Raw genomic sequence first — 21381 nt, forward strand, 5'->3', positions numbered from 1 at the left:
AGGAATGTGAAACAAATCCAGGCACAATCCTTGGTCCTCTCCACTATGGCTACCTATACTGCCATTGTAATACAGAATTCTTCCCTAACAGAAGCCTGTCATTCCTATTTAGACATAAAAGAAATTTTAATAAGACAACAGAAAATCATATGTGTCTTTAATTTTTTTTTTAGTTGTAGGTGGACACCATACCTTTATTTGTTTACTTTTATGCAGTACTAAGGATTGCACCCAGTGCCTCACCCATGCTAGGCAAGTGCTCTACCACTGAGCTACAATCCCAGACCACATAATCATATTTCAAGAGCTACAATAGTACCATACAAAAGAAACACTGAGCTTGATAACATGCAAATCTTCTCACACACCTACTCCACCTCCCCAAGTAAACTCTCCAGCCTTCTCTCCATACTTCCCCTGCCAACTGCCATCCCTGAGTTGCTTCTTATACTATTAACTGCAATAGAACCACAAGTAATATACTAGAAGTACCTCTCACTCCAACCATAGGTAATAAGCTAAAATAAGCCAGTCATTCTCCCAATTTCTCCTATGCTCAATGACACATCTTAATTAGGTGTCTAGAAATAACTATGAAGCAGAATCTCTCTCTGGGCATATTTAGTATATTCAAGGATTAAACTTATAATGGTAAACACTGAAGTTTCAAGGAAATGGTCATAAAATTTTCAATAGGGATCAGAAAATTTTAATTCAACAAATAAAATTCAAATCCAGATATACACATACACACCCACACATGTGCATATATTTTTAAAATATTTTTGTCATAAAGAATTAGTTATGGGGGGGATGGGAATGGGAAAGACAGTAGAGTAAATTGGACCTATCTTTCCTATATTCATATATGAATACAACACCAGTGAAATCCACATCATGTACAACCACAAGAATGGAATCCTAATTAGAATAAGTTATACTCCATGTATGTACAATGTCAAAACACACTCTGTCATGTATATCTAAAAAGAACAAAAAAAAAGAATTAGAAATACTAAGGCTTAAGTTCCATTTCTATCTCCATCTTCTAAGTGTATAATGCTCCAAGTAGAATACTCTTACTCTCATATAATAGGAATATACTTTCATTTTAATGAGAATGTAATAGGACTAAACTTCTTAATATTGTTGACAAAAACTAATACATACTGGATATACTACGTAGGAACTAGGTTTATGTACCTTATAACTCATTTACGTATCATTTAATTCTCACAAATTCTCTCCTTTAAGGATACACTGAAATACTCTCACTTTATAGAATAGACACTTTTGTAGAGAATGTAAGTAAGTTGCCCCAAGTCAAGTCACTTAGCACGTAAGCAGGACTGATACTACACAGCCCAAGGTCTTTATCTGTATAGCCTGTGTAATGAAAAAGAAGCCTCAGTGACTCACAACTTACACAGAGGGTTGTGTAGTAGCTCTTTACATACTCATTACCCCAAATGAGGACTTTCATTATCTCAGAGGAGGCACTATCTAAGGAGAAATCATCAAAGCCAAAATGGTCATTGAACAATGGACATGAAATGACTTGACAGGTTAAAATCTTACACTACATACAAATATAGAGGACCAAATCTGTTCTACAGATACTCATCTAGATTATACACACAGAATTCTCATCAACCAAAAATTTCTTTCAAATGAACAGCGCCATAATATAAGGTAAGTAAAATTAGTGTCAGAGAAAATTAGTGTCAGAGAAAAAAATTTCTATGGCAGATTAGTGTATTTTATGAATGTATTAACACCTTAAAATGTGAGAAAACACTATTAATTAAACTGTTTCTTTGTATGGCATAAGAAAGCTATTTTAGGATTTAAATTCATTCTTACTTGCAACTGTCATCCTCTGAATCGGATATTTCACTGTTGTTTTCATCAGTTACTTCAGAGGTGTCAAGTCCCATCATGATTTTGCTAACATCAGTCTTAAATACCTTCTCATACAGCAATTCATAAAGGAGAGCTGCAATTAATGAGATTTTATGCAATATAAGTACAAATATATTTTTTAAAAAGGAACAGGAGAAAAGGTGCATTGCTCAGGCTTCTAAAATCTTAACTAGTACTGGCAACATTTAGTCAGTTACACAAATAAAAAAAAAAAAAAAAAAAAAAAAATCACCAAGAACATAACTACAATTTTTCTGTACAGATATAAAAATTATGAAAACACTACCATTTTTAAAACTAACACCATACAAATGTCATCACAACTGTGAAACAAGTTTGATGAAGGAAATAATCATACACACTGAGCAATTACTACATTCCACACACACTAAGCACTATATATCCTCAAATTTAATCTCAGCACATGATGTACAGATGAGGAGACTGAGACTTACAGATGTCATGCACATGCTTAGTCATAAGAGGCTTTAATGGAACACAGTGAGAAACATTAAGACTGATAGAGAGTAGGGTCCAATGGCACATGCCTATAATCCCAGTAGCTTAAGAGGCTGAGACAGAAGGATCACAAATTCAAAGCCAGTCTTAGTAATTTAGCAAGGCCCTAAGCAACAATGAGACCCTGTGTCTAAATAAAATTTTAAAAAATAAAAATAAAAAATAAAAAAAAAACCACCAAAGGGCTGGGGATGTGGCTCAGTGGTTAAGTGCCCCTGAGTTCAATCCCCAGTACTCCAAAAAAAAAAAAAAAAAAAAAAAAAAGATTGCTAGAAAGAGGAATATGGAATAGCAAAGAGTACACTAGATTACTAGGTTACAGGACCTGGATGCTAATCTTAAGCCTTACTTTACCACCAACTACAACCTGAGACAAGGCACTTCTCAGGTGTCTATGAAATAAGATGTCTGACTATATAACCTAGCTCAATTGTATTTTTACATGAAGAACTAAAAAGAAACTGTTGCAGGGACTGGGGATAGAGCTCAGTGGTATAGTGCATACTTTATTTTGTCATGTGCAAGTTTCTGGGCTTGGTCCTTAACAGAGAGAAAAGAGAGGGAGAGAGGGAAGGAGAAAGGGTTGATCAGAAAATGTATTCTCACAAACAGAAACAAAATGAATCCCATTTGTTTACAATAAAAGTGAAAAAAAAAAAAAAAAGGTAAAAGAAAATGTATTCTCAACTGGAAATAGAGGTGCAATGCCTATAAATCCCGAATACTCTGGAGGCTGAGGCAGAAGTATGCCAACTTTGAGGCCAGCCTGGGCAACTCAGTGAGACCCTATCTCAAAAAAACTAAAAGAAAAAAAAAAAAAAAAAACACTGCTGGGGATGTAGCTTAGTGGCAGAGCACCCCTTGCTCAACCATGTTTAACCCCCAACCCCCACAACACATTTACACACACAAAAAAAACTACTCTATGAAGAAGTGTATTTAGACAACTTTGATTTATTAAAAAAAAAAAAAAAAAAAAAAACTCTAGTCCTGAGAATAGAAAAATATTTTACCAGAAACCCAAAAATACATGAATTTTAAGACTGTCATTTGACTTTAATTATGATGAGTTTTATCAAATAAAGTGCACCAAGAATTCAGGCACAATGGGTGCTCCATCATCTAAATCAATCTCCTGAAAAACCAACTTCTCCCAGACCATCTACCTTCTAGATTCTGTAACAGGAGTGCTTACCACCCATCTTAGAATATAGCGAGCTACAAGAGCTCAAAACTTTCCCAAAACTGAAATATCCAGACTTTGACTAGACAGAGGAAGGAATAACCCAGGATGACAGTTAGACATTCCTATCTCAAAATGGAACTGAAATTAAAAAAAAAAAAAAAAAAAAAAAAAAGTTACATGTATCCTTTATTGGTCAATATTAGCTTAAAAACAAGGAGGCACAGTGGTGCACATTAATAATCCCAGCAACCTGTAATCCCAGCTACTATGGCCTACAAGATCTCAAGTTTGAGGTCTTAGTAAAATCCTGACTCAAAGTAAAAAGGGCTAGGGGCCAGGCAGTGACACACCTGTAATCCCAGGAACCTGGGAAGTTAAGGTGGGAGGATCGCAAGTTCAAAAACAGCCTTAGCAACCTAGGAAAGTCCTAAGAAATTTAGTGAGACCCTGTCCCAAAAAAAACAAAAAGGACTGGCTCAGTGGTTAAACTGCCCCTGGGCTTAATTCCAGGTACAAACAAAACAAAACAGGGAAGTTGTTACATGCCTGACACCACTCCTTTGTATGAGAAAATTGTGCTTTGTCACAACAGATGACCAGAGGTATAATGGTGGGAAGAAGCCATTTCTACTCTCTTAGAGCATCTTCCTCAAATAGTGGTAGAAGAAGGCAATTCATCCACTAGGAAATATTTGAGAAAATCTGGAGACATTTTTTCATCGTCACAGGTGACTAAGAAAGTATTAGTGGCATCTACTGGGTGAAGGACAAGTATGCAGCTAAACACCCTAAACTGCACAGGACAATAACACAACAGAAAACTATCTGACCCAGAATGTACACAGTGCAAGGTTAAGAAATCCTACCTGAGGGGCTGCAAATTAGTGCAGCCACTCTGGAAAGCAGTGTGGAGATTCCTTAGAAAATTTGGAATGGACCCACCATCTGACCCAGCTATCCCACTCCAAGGCCTATACCCAAAGGACTTAAAATCAGCATACTACAGGGATACAGCCACAACAATGTTCATAGTTGCTCAATTCACAATAGCCAGACTGTGGAACCAACCTAGATGCCCTTCAATTGATGAATGGATAAAGAAACTGTGATATATATATAGATAGATAGATAGATATAATGGAATATTACTCAGCTATAAAAAAGAATAAAATTATGGCATTTGCAGGCAAATGGATGAAATTGGAGAATATCATGCTAAGTGAGATAAGCCAATCTCAAAAAACCAAAGGACAAATGATCTCCCTGATAAGCGGATGATGACACATAATGGGGGGTGGGAGGGGAGCAAGAATGGAGGAAGGAGGGACTGTATAGAGGGAAAAGAGGGGAGGGAAGGGTGGGGGGAAGGAAAAAATAACAGAATGAATCAAACATCATTACCCTATGTAAATGTGTGATTACGCAAACGGTATGCTGTTACTCCACGTACAAACAGAAACAACATGTATCCCATTTGTTTACAATAAAAATAAATTAAAATAAAAAAAAACAAATCCTACCTGAGAGCCAAAAACAATCAAGTCCTTGATTTGCTAACTCATTCAAATGTTTAAGCTACACACTAACATCTCTAAAAAAAAAAAACCATGTAAATCCTTACAGCTTAGGAATAAAATTTTCCTTATAAATACACAGTGATACTTACACTGACACATAGCAGAGCTATCTTTATACTTTATGGGATAGACAATGTCATAATGATTTCCATTCGAAAAACACAGTAACACCTGAAAGGGAAAAACAAGACATGTTTCAGCCTCATTCAACATTTACAAATCAACTTCTATCTGCAATGCCTCTGTATTACTGTATCATTTGCAAATAAAAAGTATTTCAGAAGCAACCTAAAGTTCCCATGTTGTTAAACTATACTACTCCCAGAGGCAATACAGCCATTAAATCACTAAGTTCTTAATGGCATACAGAAATTTTACAGAATCACTATCTGTTTTAGCTCTGCACACACAAAGACAATATATGAAAACATTTCAATTACTTAAAAACAAAGTGAAAAGACCATAAAAAAAAAAAATTCCAAAACCTTGGTAATGATAACTCTTTAAGAGACAGAATCAAAAACAATATTTTTCTGCTTCTTTACAACTTTAGTACTTTTTAAATACTCAGTTACTAATGGAGAAATTTGTTCCAAAAACTGCAGCTGTAAAGCCCAGCTCCATAGCAAAGACCATATAAAGGTATTAGTTCACTCTCTTCCCCTTCCTACCCCAAGTACAGTGGTACACAAGTCCCTTCAACTTGGACTGCAATTCACAAAGAGCGAATTAAAAGAAAAATTCACTTATAATAGTTGATTTTTCTTGCTTTTTGGTTCACGAAATTTTTCCGTTATTTCTGCTTTATAAGCAGATGACATATTAACACCCTTGCCACTTAAACTATCTTTACAATGGGAAATAATGATTATGAAAGAATTTCTGGATGTAAAGTAATCTACTTTCACAAATTATTTTATTATTTAACATTTATACTGACACCAAACAATAGTAACAACCCAGTTCATCATACACACAAGTGATATAATTTTTTCCAGTGTCCCTACTAAAATTACTTAAGCGGGTTCAATACAATAATGGAGGAAATACAAAATAATGACTCAATGATGATTAATATCTCCTTAAGAAACTCAGAATACCATATTTTCATAACCTTCACACAGAAATATTCCAAAAAGTCATTTATAATTACACTGTAGTAGGTCAAGGTAGTAACTTAGTGGTTCTTTTACTTAAATCCTTTACACTCTGAAAAATTCTTACCTTTTCAGGAAAATTATTTTCAGTTACTTGTGAAGGAGAAACATTTGGTTCCCGATAAATTACAAAATCTTTCCTGAAAATAAAATTTAGAAATTACTTTTAACGGAATATACTTCATGAATTTAAATTTAATAATTCATTCATCAATGCACTTATGGAAAATCTAATAAGTGTCAGGTAATGTTCTAGACACTGGAAAGAGCAGCAAAAAGAAATAGTAATGATATAACTAAGAAGCAAAATACCCATATCAAAGTATCTTTACCAGAAAACAAAATTTCATATATAATTCTGATTGTTTATGTGTATGAGTGTTACACACATACACAAAACTTCAAACATGATTCTAAAGGGAGACCTTGAACTCACAGAAGTTGTAAAGAGAGAAACCTAAACATTTGAATAGAAAAAGTTAAGTACTGATCTGCTCCTTTATATGGGGTATAGGTAGTAGAACTCAATAACAACACACCTGTTTTTTAGCTCTAATCTACTAGCTATTCAATGTTACTGGCCTAAGAAACTAGATTATTTCTCTATAAGGTTGATAAGGGCTATTTTATAGGACAGAGCAAGAAAAATTTCTATATTCTTTCCCAAAAATATTTTGATAATTAAAACTTCTAAATTTTGTCAACTTAATGTCAAAATCTAATTGATGCAATACACACACATATACACACACAAAATTAGGATGTTTTAGGTCCATGTGTAAAAACAGCCTTGCTATTTTAACACTTAATAGAATGAAATATATTAATTTCACAGTGATTTTATGTTTTTACTTATGCTATTACAGTGTTTACCTGTACATAAGAGAAAGGGCACTTATTTCCACTTGTCCTACCCATTCCTGTATCAAAGATAATAAAAAAGGAAGCGCATGAGAGCATTACAGATTTTATAATATACTTTATACAATACACTATTCATACCCATTATACAACACAGCTAATAAGTTTTTAAAAGCCATTAATATTGTATCATTACGTAATGAAGACCTTTATATAAAATAGGTCAAAATCACACGAGTCTATTAAATTAAAAAATAAAGTCAGTAAATCTACTTGTGTAAAACAATCAAAAAGGTATATTTATCTGTATGTATGAATATGTATGCATAGAAGGAAACTGAAAAGATGCATTTTACTTAAATTGACAGTAGAGAGGAAATTCAAGATGAAGAAAGAAGCATTTTCATCCTTTTTTTTTTTTTTTTTTTTTTTGCAGTGCTGGGGATTGAACCCAGGACCTTGTGCTTGTCAGGCAGGCACTCTACCAACTGAGCTATATCCCCAGCCCCATCCTTTGTTCTTTACACAGGTATACTTTAAAACCTTTTAACAGGAACTTTGAAACTTGGAATTAGTAAAGACAGGGATCACTGAAAACAATGAGCTATGGTAAATGAACAGTGACATTTCTTCCTTACAGGAAGAAAAAACTGAGATAAGGAAAAAATGTTAGCCAAAGTTTTCATCTCAGAAAAGGACAATCTTGCCCAGTGTGGAGAAGCATCACTGTAATCGCCACAATTTTAGGGAGGCTGAGGTAGAAGAATTCAAATTTAAAGGCAGCCTAAGCAATTTAGATGAGAACCTGTCTTAAAATAAAAATATAACAAGGGCTGGAGGACATAGCTCAGTGGTGGAATGCCTTTGGTTCAATCCCCAGTACCACAAAGAAAAGAAAAGAAAGAGTTCATTTTAATAGTTTTTAAAAGTTGGCTTTGATTTTCAAAATGAAACAGGTGCCATATATTAAAATAGATTTCTTAAAATAGGCCTCAGCCCAACAATCACGGCTTCTCACAAACTGCTGCAAGTGACACCTACTGGCCTACAGGAAATCTACTGATATGTTTAGATCACAAAGTATTTTTCTAATACATGCAAAGTGTTTAGATCAACAAAAACAAAATACTTTTTTTTTTTTTTATTTACACAGTGTTAGATCACTTTAAGAAATGGAAAAATCTACCAGAACAAAATGTGACTTCTCATGAGAATAATACTATTAAATAATAATACTTTTTTATAAGTCACTTTCATTCTTTTCATACTTTTTTATAAGTCATTTTCATTCTGTTGTGGTCCAGTTAAGTAAACAATGGATATCATAAAACATTCTCTTCTGCCTTAACCAAGATCAGTCATTAATTATTAATAGAAAACGAATCCATGTTCTACGACTACTACCTTCCAAGTTAAGGCTGTTAATTCCACTTAACATTTTCCATGATGTTTTATACACAACTTTCTCATAGGTGAGAAAAAAGTTACTGCCAAATCTGTTTTAACTAATGAACCACATTACATCAAAACTACATAATTTACATTTTCTGAAATCATCATCAAAATTAAACTATTCCTTAAAAGATACTATTAGGAAAATGAAAAGCTAAGAAGAAGCTGGAAGAAAACATTTGCAAAATACACAGCCAATGCAGGACTTATTGTTGTTAATTCAATAAGACCAACAACAATAAAAATGGGCAATATCAACATTTCCCAAGCAAAGACATACAGATGGCAAATAAGCACATAAAAAGACACTCAACATCATTAGAAAAATGTTAATCAAAATCACAGTGAGCACTGGCAAAGATGTGAATGCACTGGAATTCTCACATATTGCTGATGAGAAAAGCAAAATAGTACAGATTTTTTTGGAAAAAAGTTTGGCTATTTATCATTAAGTTAAACATTTATTTACCATGACCCTGGGCTAGGGAGATAGCTCAGTTGGTAGAGTGCTTGCCTCACCAGCACAGGGCCCTGGGTTCAATCCCCAGCACAGTGGAAAAAAAAAAAAACTACCATGACCCTGAAATTCTACTCTTAAGCACTGATCCAAGAGAAAAGAAAACATATGCCCACACAAAACTTGTAGCTGTAGGCAAATGTTGACAGTACCATCAATTTTAACACACCCAAACTGGAAAGAATCCAAATATCAACTAACTAGTAAACAGATACACCGTGGACATTCCATCCAGTGGATTACCCTCTGCAGTAAAAAGGAATAAACCACTGATAAACCAAACTACACAGATGAATCTTAAAAGTGTTTCCATCATGCTAATTGAAAGAAGTCAAACATGAGACTACATGTACATTGTGTTTATACACACCTAAACAAGCCAAAACTGAGGATGCAGACCAGTGATTACCAGAAACCAGGAGGTCAAAGAAGGAGATTAAACGCAAAAAGTCATGGGGAACTTCTTGGAGCAACGGAAATGTCCTATATGATGTTTTGTGGTGGTGCCTACACAATAGTGTATGTTTGCCAAATACCATCAAGTTGTACATTTAAAATCAGATTTAGCTGGGCACAGAGACACAGGTCTGTAATCCCAGCAACTGGGGGGTGCGGGGGGGAGGGGGGGTGCTGAGACAGTAGGAACGAAAGTTCAAGGCCAGTCTCAGCAACTTAGCAAGACCATGTCTCAGAATAAAAAAATAAAAAGAGCTGAGGATGTAGCTCAGCAGAAAAGCACCGCTGGGTTTGATCCCCAGTACCAATAAAAAAAAAAAAGGTTTGGTGACCAAAGAAACTATATGAATGTTAAATCCATATCATGTTACATGTAACAGACAAGAGACCAATTTACTTCACTAAAGCTAACAAAATACATTCTTCCAATGTTGGTGAGCTGGGGATGTGGTTCAGTGGTTACGTGCTCCTGGATTCAATCCCTAGTACTCCCAAAAAAAATACTCTACTGGCATCTTCAAGAGGATACAAATGCTTTCTTTGAGAAGTGGAAGAAGTAAGAGTTTATTCATCAACTGTATTTCTCTTTTCATCTTATACATCCTATGTATCAGGGAGGAAAAAACCAGAATGATTTATGATTTATAAGTCTTTGTTGGTAATGATGAAGAAAACACTGTTCAGAAGGCACCTGAGGTACGAAGAGGTTTAATCAGATGTGGAGTGTCCCCACCAAGTCCTATTTTAAAAAAAAAAAAAAACCACCCAGCCCAGGCACTCAAAGCTCCTTCCTTTTCCAGTAAACCACAAATCAAATCAATCTAGTTCAGTTCACACTGCATCATTTCCTCCCTTGCCTGACCCTTTGTACCATTTTGTAGATCCAAGCTCAGAAGCTTACGGTCCAATAGCCTGAAATGCTGAACAAAGATTATTATGAAAGATCATAGTGGGGTTTTCTGATTAACAAATTAATAAAGGGACTTTGTCATTTCCTGTATTTTCTATAAAGGAAGTAAAAGTCATCTAAAATATTTATCAACAGACAACTGTTGACATTCTAGTTTTCATCTTCCCAGCTACTCATAACAAGATATGGGTTTAACATTCATTCAAAATACACACATTGATCACCAATTAGGCACACCAAATTGAAAGTTCAACTCCTGGGAACCAATAAGCATTAAAATATTCGATCCTTTTCAAAAAGGCTCATAAACAGAGAGAAAATTGTAACCTTCAGGAAAAATGAATCTGTGATCATAGTATATAGAAACAACCAAGTTTCAAACTTATTCAAATAAAAATATAATTGGGGTTGATTCAGAGAAAAGGCCTTCCTGGGATATTTGTCTCCAAAACTGGAGTAAAACTATAGTTATTGCTTTTTATACCTAATACAATGGAGATATTTTTCCAGATAATAGCAATATTTTAAACAATTTTAAAATGGGTGTGACAAATACTGCACATTCTCACTTCTACATGGTCAGGGGTATGACAGAGAGATGGTTACCAGGCACAGGAGTGCACTGGATAGGAGGAATAACTTCTAATACTCTAGAGCACAGTAGGATGCAATTATTGACAACAATTTGTCATATATTTGAAAACAGCTAATACAGACTGTTAGTGTTCTCAACACAAAGAAATAATAAATGTTTGAAGTGAGAGATATGCCTATCAGCCTGACCTGATCATTACACTTTGTATAAGACTGAAATGTTACCCTGTATCCCATAAATATGTACAAGTATATGTCAATCAAATTACTTAACTTTTTTAAAATACAATGTTTTTTTTTTTTCTACCTCTGGTCTCATTCACTTCAAACTGTTTTTGCACAGTATTCTTTTCATCATTCCATTTAGTCCACAAAAATACCAGGCATGGGCTGGGGTTGTGGCTTAGTGGTAGAGTGCTTGCCAAGCACATGTGAGGCACTGGGTTCAATCCTCAGCACCATATAAAAATAAATAAAATATATTGTGTTCATCAAAAAAAAATTTTTAAATAAATAAGCTTTTTAAAAATACCAGGTACTATTCCTGGTTCTGTCCTGGTTCTGGGGCACACCAGTGAACAAGACATATAGAAATCTGTTTTCAGAGCTTAATTCAAGAGGAAAAAGATGAACAAAATATATATTATATAGGTTGATATAAGAATGACAGTTAAAAATAAAGCAGGAAAGGGAGATGGGGAAAGTGTTGAAGCTAACAGTTGCAATTAGAGATGTGGTAACCACTAATCTCATGTCCTATCTTAAAAATCTTGATGTCTTTCCAATGTCAGATGCGAGGGATCCCAGAGCTGAAAGTTTAGGTGTGGAATGGGGGCCAAGGATTTTTTACAGGCACACAAGGTGATTTTGATGCAGACAACCAATAGGTCATAAAGAAACACTGCTCTAAAATATAAGCTCCAAATTACTGAGTCCAACACTGAAGGCTCTCCCATGTTCAGATCCCAGCCTACACTCCTGCCTTCTTTCTCACTACCTCTTACCTTAGAATGTTCATGCTCCACACAAACTCATCTATTTTCTACATCTGCCTTGCTCAGTTTTCACTGCCTAGAACATCCTTCAGTACAGGCACTGCTTATTTAGAATCTAATTAGACTTCAAATGTGAACTCACAAACTCTTCATCAACCCAGTTGGAAATAAAACTTTTGAATACTTATACCATCACATCTGTATTTCTTGTGACACACATGCTTTACTAATTTGTATTTGACTCTCATCCCTACAACAGGGAAACTAATTAGTTATCTCATCTATGCATCCTCAGGGTGACTAGTTATTCTTGTCCCATAAACTGAACACTACAATTAGCAACAGGGAATCAAACAGATGACCCAATCACTGATCAAACACCTTTCTTCCAGTGTTAACAGTCCCTTTGCCACCTATCTAACTCTTCTTAGCTTTTTTCTTTGCCAATGCTATTTTTCTCTTAAAAGTTGACAATGAATGCAAAATTTTAACATTCTAAATGGCATTCCATGATACTTCACAGTTCGTGTACATGAATGTGTTTGTGTATGTGTGATGCTGAGGACCAAAACATGCTAAGAACATACTCTGCTATCAAGCTACATCCCCAGCCCACATTTCATGATATTTGGATTTGTACAGTAAGAACATGAGTTTTATGAACAGAAAAAAAAAACTTTTTTAACTTCGACATGATTGAGAAAAATTGGTAGAGACATGCCACCTTTTTCTCCTCCCCCTTCACAAGTTAATCATGGGAAATGGAACTTCCATGGAAGAACTTTGCCTTCTCAGTTGCTTAAGGAAAAGATCAAATCTCACCTGTCCACCAAGTTCCACACACAAACCAACACAGCATTCTGAAAATCATCACCATTATTTCAATCTTGTATGCTACATTCACATGCTTTTATGACAAAGATAAAGACAGCATGACTCCTATCTTTAGTGAGAAAACTTCTAGTACATGGCTCCAATTGTCTTCTAAATAAACCCTCCGCAAAATGTCTTCCTAGATGTTGTAGGAAATATTACAAGGAAATAGTGTACACTATCCCTATAATCTGCTAAATACTCCACTATTAACTTCCATCTTAATGAATTTCAAATGCATTATGTTGGATACATACAAATAGAAATAAATATATTTAGAACATTACTGCATACCTGTGGATTTTCCAAACGTTTTAAATACTCTTCAAATGACCCTTCTATAAACTGGAAAGAAAAAAAAAAAAGTCTATTAGGAATGTTATCTTAGAAACATTTCAAAACAGTTAACTGCTTCATTGTTAACTATGCACTTTAAATTACTGAGTTCTTATACAAACCTAGGCTACATCGGTAATATTAAAATAAATAATTATGACAATATATACAAGTAATTTAAGACCATAAATATATAAAAGAGTTTAAAGAAGGAAACATTGCCAGGAAAGGTTTCCAGGAAATGGAGTGACTAAAGATGAAGGCTGGCCAGAATCTGGATGGGCACACAGGGGAGCAGACACTCCACAGCAAGTCCATGTGGCACGAGGAGGAAGAATCCCATGCTGGGAAGACAGGAGCAATATCTGGACAGTGGGAGTGGGGCAACTTGTTAGGGAGCTGAGTGAGAGAGGAAACGAAATGGGGGCCTGTTTATAAAGGGCCTTCACCCAGGCAGGAATTTCAGACTAGACAGGAAAGTCGAGTCAAGTCACTGCATATGACATCTTGAACTGAGAAATTACACAATGAAAACAGTGATTTAGGATAAATTTGGTAGTGGCCAGTGTGTGTAAGAAAATAAAACAAAGACAGATATAATAGCTAAGAAAGCGTGTTATCCTAATAATATAGATAGGAGTATTTGTTGTCTCTTAGGTCAGATATCTAAAAGATGAGAACTAAAGATATGCTAAAGATATGCTGAAGCATTAACAGAATTTTTCTAATATTGTTGATTCACTGTTACTTAAACTTAAAATTAATTTATTCACACTATATAATCACCCAACCTTGTTTTTCTCACTGCACTAATTTGAGAAAGTTCTAAAAGACATACATCTGACTCACCATAGTCAATTTTATTCAGCTGATAGTCCCACTTAAGTGGTACCTTAAAAACATACTTCTTAGTCTATAAAAAATCTTTTAAATACCCATGGATTTTTTTAAAGATTGAGATTCTTTCATAAATTGTATATTAACAAGTTTCTAAAAAGCATTTTAAATTTTAACACACATTTTAAATACACTATCAATCAGATGCTAATTATTTACAGACTTAAAAGAAACCCATGGTGCCATTTAAAGCTGGGAAAGATCTAAGTGTTTTCCAACACAAATCTGCATGCATCCAATCTGAGCCTTCTTTCTATGCAGAAAGTGTCTAGTTAGGCCAGAGCTGAACTCTGTCAGTAGTAAGGCATATTCCTTCCCACAACACACCTTTCCAACTCTGGCCAATAGGTTCCTATTATAAGAAAAGTAAATCTTTTCCCCTCAGAACTTTCAACCACTGATCATATCTCCTAACATTATACGAACTAAATACATACATGCAAAGCATTTAAAACAATATCTGGCACATAATAAGTGTTCAACCAATGTTAACAATGTTCACATTACCAACAAAGCTTTAACTTTAGGGTCAATAATGATTAATCCACATGTAATTTCTTCAAATATTTATAGACCACTCTATTTCTCCACTCTTCACAACTACCACACCATAAGACTAGGTTTCAAACCATCTGATTAAGCAAGTTAACTCTCCTTCCTAGAATTTTTTACTACCCATCCTAACCATAACATTCAGAATTCGCCTGAACATAGAGAATACCAATCTAGGAGCACATTCAACGAAGAGAAACTCTTTAAAGTCTTAAAATCTAGTTATTTGCTAACCAATCAATAAATGGGCTAAGGAACTGAACAGGTACTTCACAAAATATGAACAATCAACAAATACATGAAAAAATGTTAAACATCTCTAGCAATTAAAGAAATGCAAATTAAAACTACACTGAGATTCCATCTCACTCCATTCAGAACGACAATTATCAAGAATACAAGTAACCATAAATGTTGGTGAAAATATGGGGAAAAAGGTTCACTCATAGATTGCTGATGGGACTGCAAATTGGTGTAACCATTCTGGAAAGCAGTATGGAGATTCCTCCAGAAAATCTGGAATGGAACCACCATTTGACCTAATCATCCCGCTCCTCAGCATATACTCAAAGCATACTACAGTAGCACAGCCACATCAATGTTCACAGCAGTTCAACTCACAATAGCCAAGCTATGGAACCAACCTCAAGTGCCCTTCAACAGATGAATGGATAAAGAAAACGTAGTATATACACACAATGGAATATTACTGAGCCATAAAGAATGAACCTATGGCATTTGACAGTAAATGAATGGGAGACTATCATACGAAGAGAAATAAGCCAAACCCCCAAAACCAAAGGCCAAATGGTCTCTCTGATATGTGGATGCTAACACACAATAAGGGAAGGCAGGAGGGAAAAATAGAAGAAGTTCACTGGATTAGATAAAAGGGAATGAAAGGGAGAAGGGATGGGAATAGGAAAGACAGTAGAATGAATTAAACATAACTTTTCTATGTTCATATATGAATACATGACCAGTCTAACTCCACATCGTGTGCAACCAACCACAAGAATGGGAAGTTACACTCCATGTATGTATAATGTCAATATACACTCTACTGCTATGTCTACCTAAAAAGAACAAATTTTAAAAAGCTAGTTATTTGCAAAGTCCAATGTTCTTTATGAGTCAATGGAGGAAAGCACCTTTAAAAGTTGTAAGGTTACGTCATTCTAGGTCATAAAACCAATAACTAATAAATCCTATAAGACTGAATATGTAAAGAAAATAGGTCAGGTGACAACTTATTTCATACTACTGAGAAAATTATACTGTTGTTATACAACATTTTATTAACTATTAATCAACATTTATATAATTAGGGTTCTGATGTTATTTCACAAAGAGCTCTGAAAATTAAAAATCTATAAATGCCTTCTGATAAAATTAAGGGTTCAGTATTACTTATGCTCATCATCTTTTTTACACTTCAAATCTGACACTCTTAATTAATCTCAATACCCAATCCCCTGAGCATATCCAGTGCTAATGTACAGCACACAAGACTCCCATCCAGGCTATCCTTCCAGCCCCTCACAGCTGTTTTTTTTCATCACAGAAACTTTCTAAATGTATAAATGAGTAACATAAAATAGCCTTGAAAAATCACTAATGAACATGTTTGGATTTAAGTTCAAAAATGATTTTTTAACAAGGGTTATTTTCATAACCCAAATACCCAGCCTGTGACATTTCCACCAGGACACTTCTAGAGACCAAAATGTAAATGCAAGTCAAGACACCATGTGTTAGAAATTATGAATTACCGCTTCAAATTTCTCTCTGTTCTCCCGAAGATAGTGGATACAGGCCATTCTAACTTCAACATGGCGAGACTGTGAGTGCAATACCTAAAAAGAAACAGCAACACACTATTAAGCATTTTGTTAAAAGTGGATTTAAGTTACAACCTGATGCCTTCTTTGTATCAGTCTCCCTCCATTCCCCTTTTTATAATTTTGATAGCTTTACTCAATCTCACCTCTTCCTTTAAGCACAAGGATGGCATGACATACAGAAATGGAGCAATATTCCTTAAGCCAGATTCATTCTATAAAGAATGCATTACTATTTCTCTTAAGTCACTAAAATCACTCCTCTGAGGACACTTTAGTAAACTTAAGACGATTTCCTTTCCTCACTTGTCAGCCTTCTACAATAACTTTGCACTTCAGAAACCAGAGCTAACAGAATACCTGCTACTCAGCAACAAAGCCTCAATCTGTGCTTGTTAAAAAAGAGAATACTCAACTTCATTAGTAATACTATTTGGGGCCTTAAGCCTGTACAAGATAGATATTTTTTCCTCCAATAATTCTGAATATACTTAGTGTCCTTAAATGGAAATTTAAGTCCATTATGGTTTCAGAAAAATTAAAGGACTCTTAAAATAAATCTTTACCAAGTTTACAAGACTCAAAAGAATACCAAAGTAGGCAGCCTGGATGTAAAATAGCTGTGTGCTGTCATCCCAAGAGGCTTGGGATTTGGTATTTGGGGTGGGCACTGAACCCAGAGGTGGTCTACCAGTGAGTTACATTCTCCAGTCCCCTTTTTTAAATTTCATTTTGAGGTAGGGTTTCACTAAATTGCCAAGTCTTGAAGTTGCAATCCTCCTGCCTCAGCTTCCAAGCCCCCTGGGATTACAGGTATGCACCACCAAGTCTTTTTGTGTGTGTGGTACTGGAGATCAGAAAACTTGGCAACTTAGCAAAGACCTGTCTCAAAATTTTAAAATTTTCAAAAAGGGATAGGGATATAGCTCGGTGGTAGAGTGCCCCAAGAGAAAAAAAAAAATTTAAGTTACAGTTCCTATTGAGTGAGTCTCCTACATATTCAGGTTGAGTGAATTCAGAAAGACGAGACCCCAAATTACACCTTTTATAGCTCCCCTTGGATCACAGTCAAGTCTAATTTATATACCACAGGCACAACTGTCTGGACAGTCACTGTCTTATTACACTGTGACACATTGAAGATGCACTAGCTAAGGTTAGCAACTGACTTGGTTTTCAGTTTACTAGCTGATTTTCAGCTTCACTGGGTAGACCTTCATTGCTATCTGCGACACTATTAAATAGTAGCCTTTTTTCTAAGCTTCCAGCATAGGAAGGACTGCCCATGTTATTTAAACTACCATGTGTGTATGTATTTATATTAAGAAAACTACCATACGAGGTGGAAGGTGTAGTTCAATTATAGAATGCTAGCAAGTGTAAGTTCCTGGGTTCAATACTGTTTAAAAAAACAAAAAAAACAAAAAAACTTTTTTTTTTTTTTTTTTTGCCAGTTCCATAAACGACATTCAGCCAACACTTCCGCAGCTAACGTTAGACACCATTATGAATCAAGGCATTATTAGTATGAGTAAGCCACAGTGTCATCCGATAGGTCTTTCCTGCCATTAGCAAAGTAGAGCTAGTGTTAAAGCCACTTACCTAGCAACAGGTGGCAGGCGTAAGTTAGGAAAGCTTATTTCCCATCAAAAACAATGGCAGGCATATCTAATGGTTTTTCTCCTCTTTTAACAAAGATGTTAGCACATGGAATCAATCTGAACCTGTTATTCAGAAGCAAAATTCAACTCTCAACTTCCACAAATTGTGGGGTGCTGGTAATTTATAAAGCCAAACACTACAAGACAAGCAAGGATAAATGGCAACTTTATAAAAAGTTAATTTCTGCACAAGTTCAAGGACCTCAGGAAGAATTCAAAGGGTATGGTAAAAGTCCATCTTTTCACACTATTGCAAACATAAAAATAAGGTAATAAACTAACAAGCTAACAAGCTATGAGGAGGAGGCTTTCCATCGCTCCTTAGGACTAGATAGTGATAAACACTGGGAAAGGATGAGACACACTGTTTTAGCAAGTCCTCTAAGAGTACCCTATTTTTAGCTCTATGGCTAGGAGCCGATTCAGGTCAGGCCTCCTCTCCTGCAGGCCCAAATCCACTACTGTAAAAAAGGGAAAGGTCCACCTAAAAAAGGTGATCTGGTGGGAAACTGAAATCCCCTCTCCTTCTCTACAGACTGCCATTTAGATTACTAACTCCTTAGAAATTTTATCTAGTGATTTTATACAAAAATTATTAGTTTAAAAGAAAATGCTTTGTCCTCATTTTAAAAGGGCAGCCTGAGGTTGGTGCTATTTCCCTTTTCCCCACACTCTGCCTTTAGCCACAACTGCTACACCTTTAGTCCTATCTGCCAAATAACCCAGTCTTCCCCCAAAGTTCACCTCTTTGAGCTAAGCTCAAAATCAGCCAGATAACCGGAGAAGGCAGTCCCTTATGCCCAACCTAAATCCCATTATTAAAGATACAAAAAAATGTAGTAATGAGTTTTTAATGTTAACTAGCTCTTGCACCTACAGAAATATTTAAAAATAGATTCCACTACAATACGGACAGGCTTCTGAATAATCCAAGTTCACCAACTACTTATCACATATAACATTGGAAACAAACCTTTCTGCTTCAGTAATTAGGATCTGGATAATTCAACTGCATATATTAATTTCTACCGCCTTCCTGATCAAATTCCTGCTAAAGCCAACAGTATATAATAACTATGGACTGACTTCACTTTCATCTCTTCTGCTTCTGGAGAAGTTGAGGAGTCCAAAAAGGCTGAGACAGAGGACGCACAACAGATGGAGATCTGGAAAATTCACAAATGGGGCAGAATGTTTACCTACTAATAGTAAGTACTGGGGTGGGTGTGTGAACATACCCCACTCACTAAACATCCTAAATTTCTGAAAATCCAAGCAGTCTAATGAATTGAAAAAGACAGAGCCTGGTTTGGAGAACTCTAAAGAGAATGTTTCACTACCAGTGCCTAAAACAAAGTTGTCCCCATTAAACCAATTTATTGTTTTAAAGAAAGATTCAATGTTATATATGTAAAAACAAGAGACTTTTGAAAATCTGGTCTATAGATGATTAAAAAAAAAAAAAAAAAAAAAGAACGAGAACACCCAGACATCATGGCACAAGCCTGTAATCCCAGCTACTCAAGATGCTGAAGCAGGAGGATGGCAAATTCCAGGTCAATATAAACAACTTAGCCAGACCCTGTCTCAAAATTTAAAAAAGAAGGTTGTGGGTGTAGCTCAGTGGTACAGTGCCCCTGGATTTAGTTCCCAATACCACATAAAAAAAAAAAATAAATAAAAAGAGAGAACAGACGAGGCTCCAGATGTTAGATAAAACATTTATTCACAAACAGAAATTCTAAAAGCTATCTAGCATTCTGAAAAAGTGATGGATAAAAAAGAAAGAAAGAAAGGAAACATCATTAACATAAAAAGTGATGGATAAAAAAGAAAGAAAGAAAGGAAACATCATTAAAACCCCATTAAAACCCCATTAAAAGGAAGCAAACTGTGAAAGGTATGACCAAATACTGGAGCAATGATGTGAAACTTTTTATCCAATTACTTCAGCAGCTATTTTTCAAATACAGGATGGGTTACTGCACACCTACAATGTACAGTACTATATGACAGTAAACAAGCTTTCAAAAAAATCGTAAACGTTTCTAAGCAACTCTTATTAAAAATGATTTTGGCCATTAACTAGGGGGTAAATCTGGTCAAGAAAGGCCTAGAGAACCCTAGTTTTCAACATTCCCTCCTCCAACCAACACGAAAAATACTTTTTAAAAATGTAAATTCTTTTTGGTATACCTCCACTGCCTCGCAGAGGATAATGAGGTGTGGAATGTACTCAAGCACAATTACTTCCAAATGTTCTACATTTGTAAAAGATTGGTTTTCTCAAAACCCCTTGCTTTAAGTGACCTCGGTGAGCCTGACTGGCCCACATTCCGAAGTCCACTAAGCAGGGGGTGGGGGTGAACGTGCTCCACGAGTCGGGGCCCCACCTCCCCTAGGAAACGTGTGGTTTACTGGGGTGAACGCCGCGCTCATAAAACAGAGGGAAGGTGAATGCGGAACCCAACCGAAGCACCAGCATGTCGCCAGATCCCAGCAGTCACGCTCCGCGCAGGCCTCACAAGTTGTCCTCAACTCTCGGTCCCATTCCGGCGCCACAATGGGCCGCTGTGACGACAGCGGGACCACGCGCGGCCCGCGACGTGGGCAGCCGGGGCAGCGAAGCCGCCGCGACCCACCCCGGCCCGCCGCCGCCGCCCCCGCCCATTACCTGCTCCGCCACGGCCCGGAACAGGCACGACCCGTCCTTGGCGACCAGTTTCCGATACAAGCCCAGTTTTCGCAGATAGGCGTCCATGGGCGTCGCGTCCTCGCGGGGCGCCGCGCCGCCCTGGTCCCCGCCGTCTGGGGCGCCGACGGCCGCCTCCATGTTGCCGGTCCCGCTGCAGGCCAGGCGCGCGGGCTAGCCCCACATGGCCGCGCCGCCGGCTGCTCGACGCCCCGGCCTGGGGCAGGCGGCGGCTCCGGCTCCGGCTCGGCGAGCGGCGGCAGGCGGCGGCCCGAGGCAGCGGTCCGCGCTCTCCCGGCGCATAAGGGAGCCCTGCCTAGTGCATGGCCGTCCACACGCGGCCGCCTCCCCGGAGGGACCACGCGCCCCGGGGGCACGGGGG

At 36.6% G+C, this 21381-nt stretch overlaps 1 protein-coding gene across 1 annotated transcript in view; it reads right to left on the reverse strand.

The window, feature by feature from the left end:
• The window catches only part of OTUD4 (OTU deubiquitinase 4), a gene marked incomplete at its 5' end in the record, with an annotated part of 41714 nt that extends 20574 nt beyond the window's left edge, over positions 1–21140 (reverse strand). Inside the window, 7 exon segments of the mRNA XM_079154145.1 lie at positions 1864–1996; positions 5295–5376; positions 6430–6502; positions 7236–7282; positions 13315–13365; positions 16578–16661; positions 20982–21140. Coding sequence (XP_079010271.1) covers positions 1864–1996; positions 5295–5376; positions 6430–6502; positions 7236–7282; positions 13315–13365; positions 16578–16661; positions 20982–21140 — 629 coding nt within the window.
• Positions 21141–21381: the final 241 nt, after the last annotated feature.

The sequence above is a fragment of the Sciurus vulgaris genome (assembly GCF_902686455.1).
Source record: "Sciurus vulgaris genome assembly, chromosome: 9".
Taxonomy (NCBI): domain Eukaryota; kingdom Metazoa; phylum Chordata; class Mammalia; order Rodentia; family Sciuridae; genus Sciurus; species Sciurus vulgaris.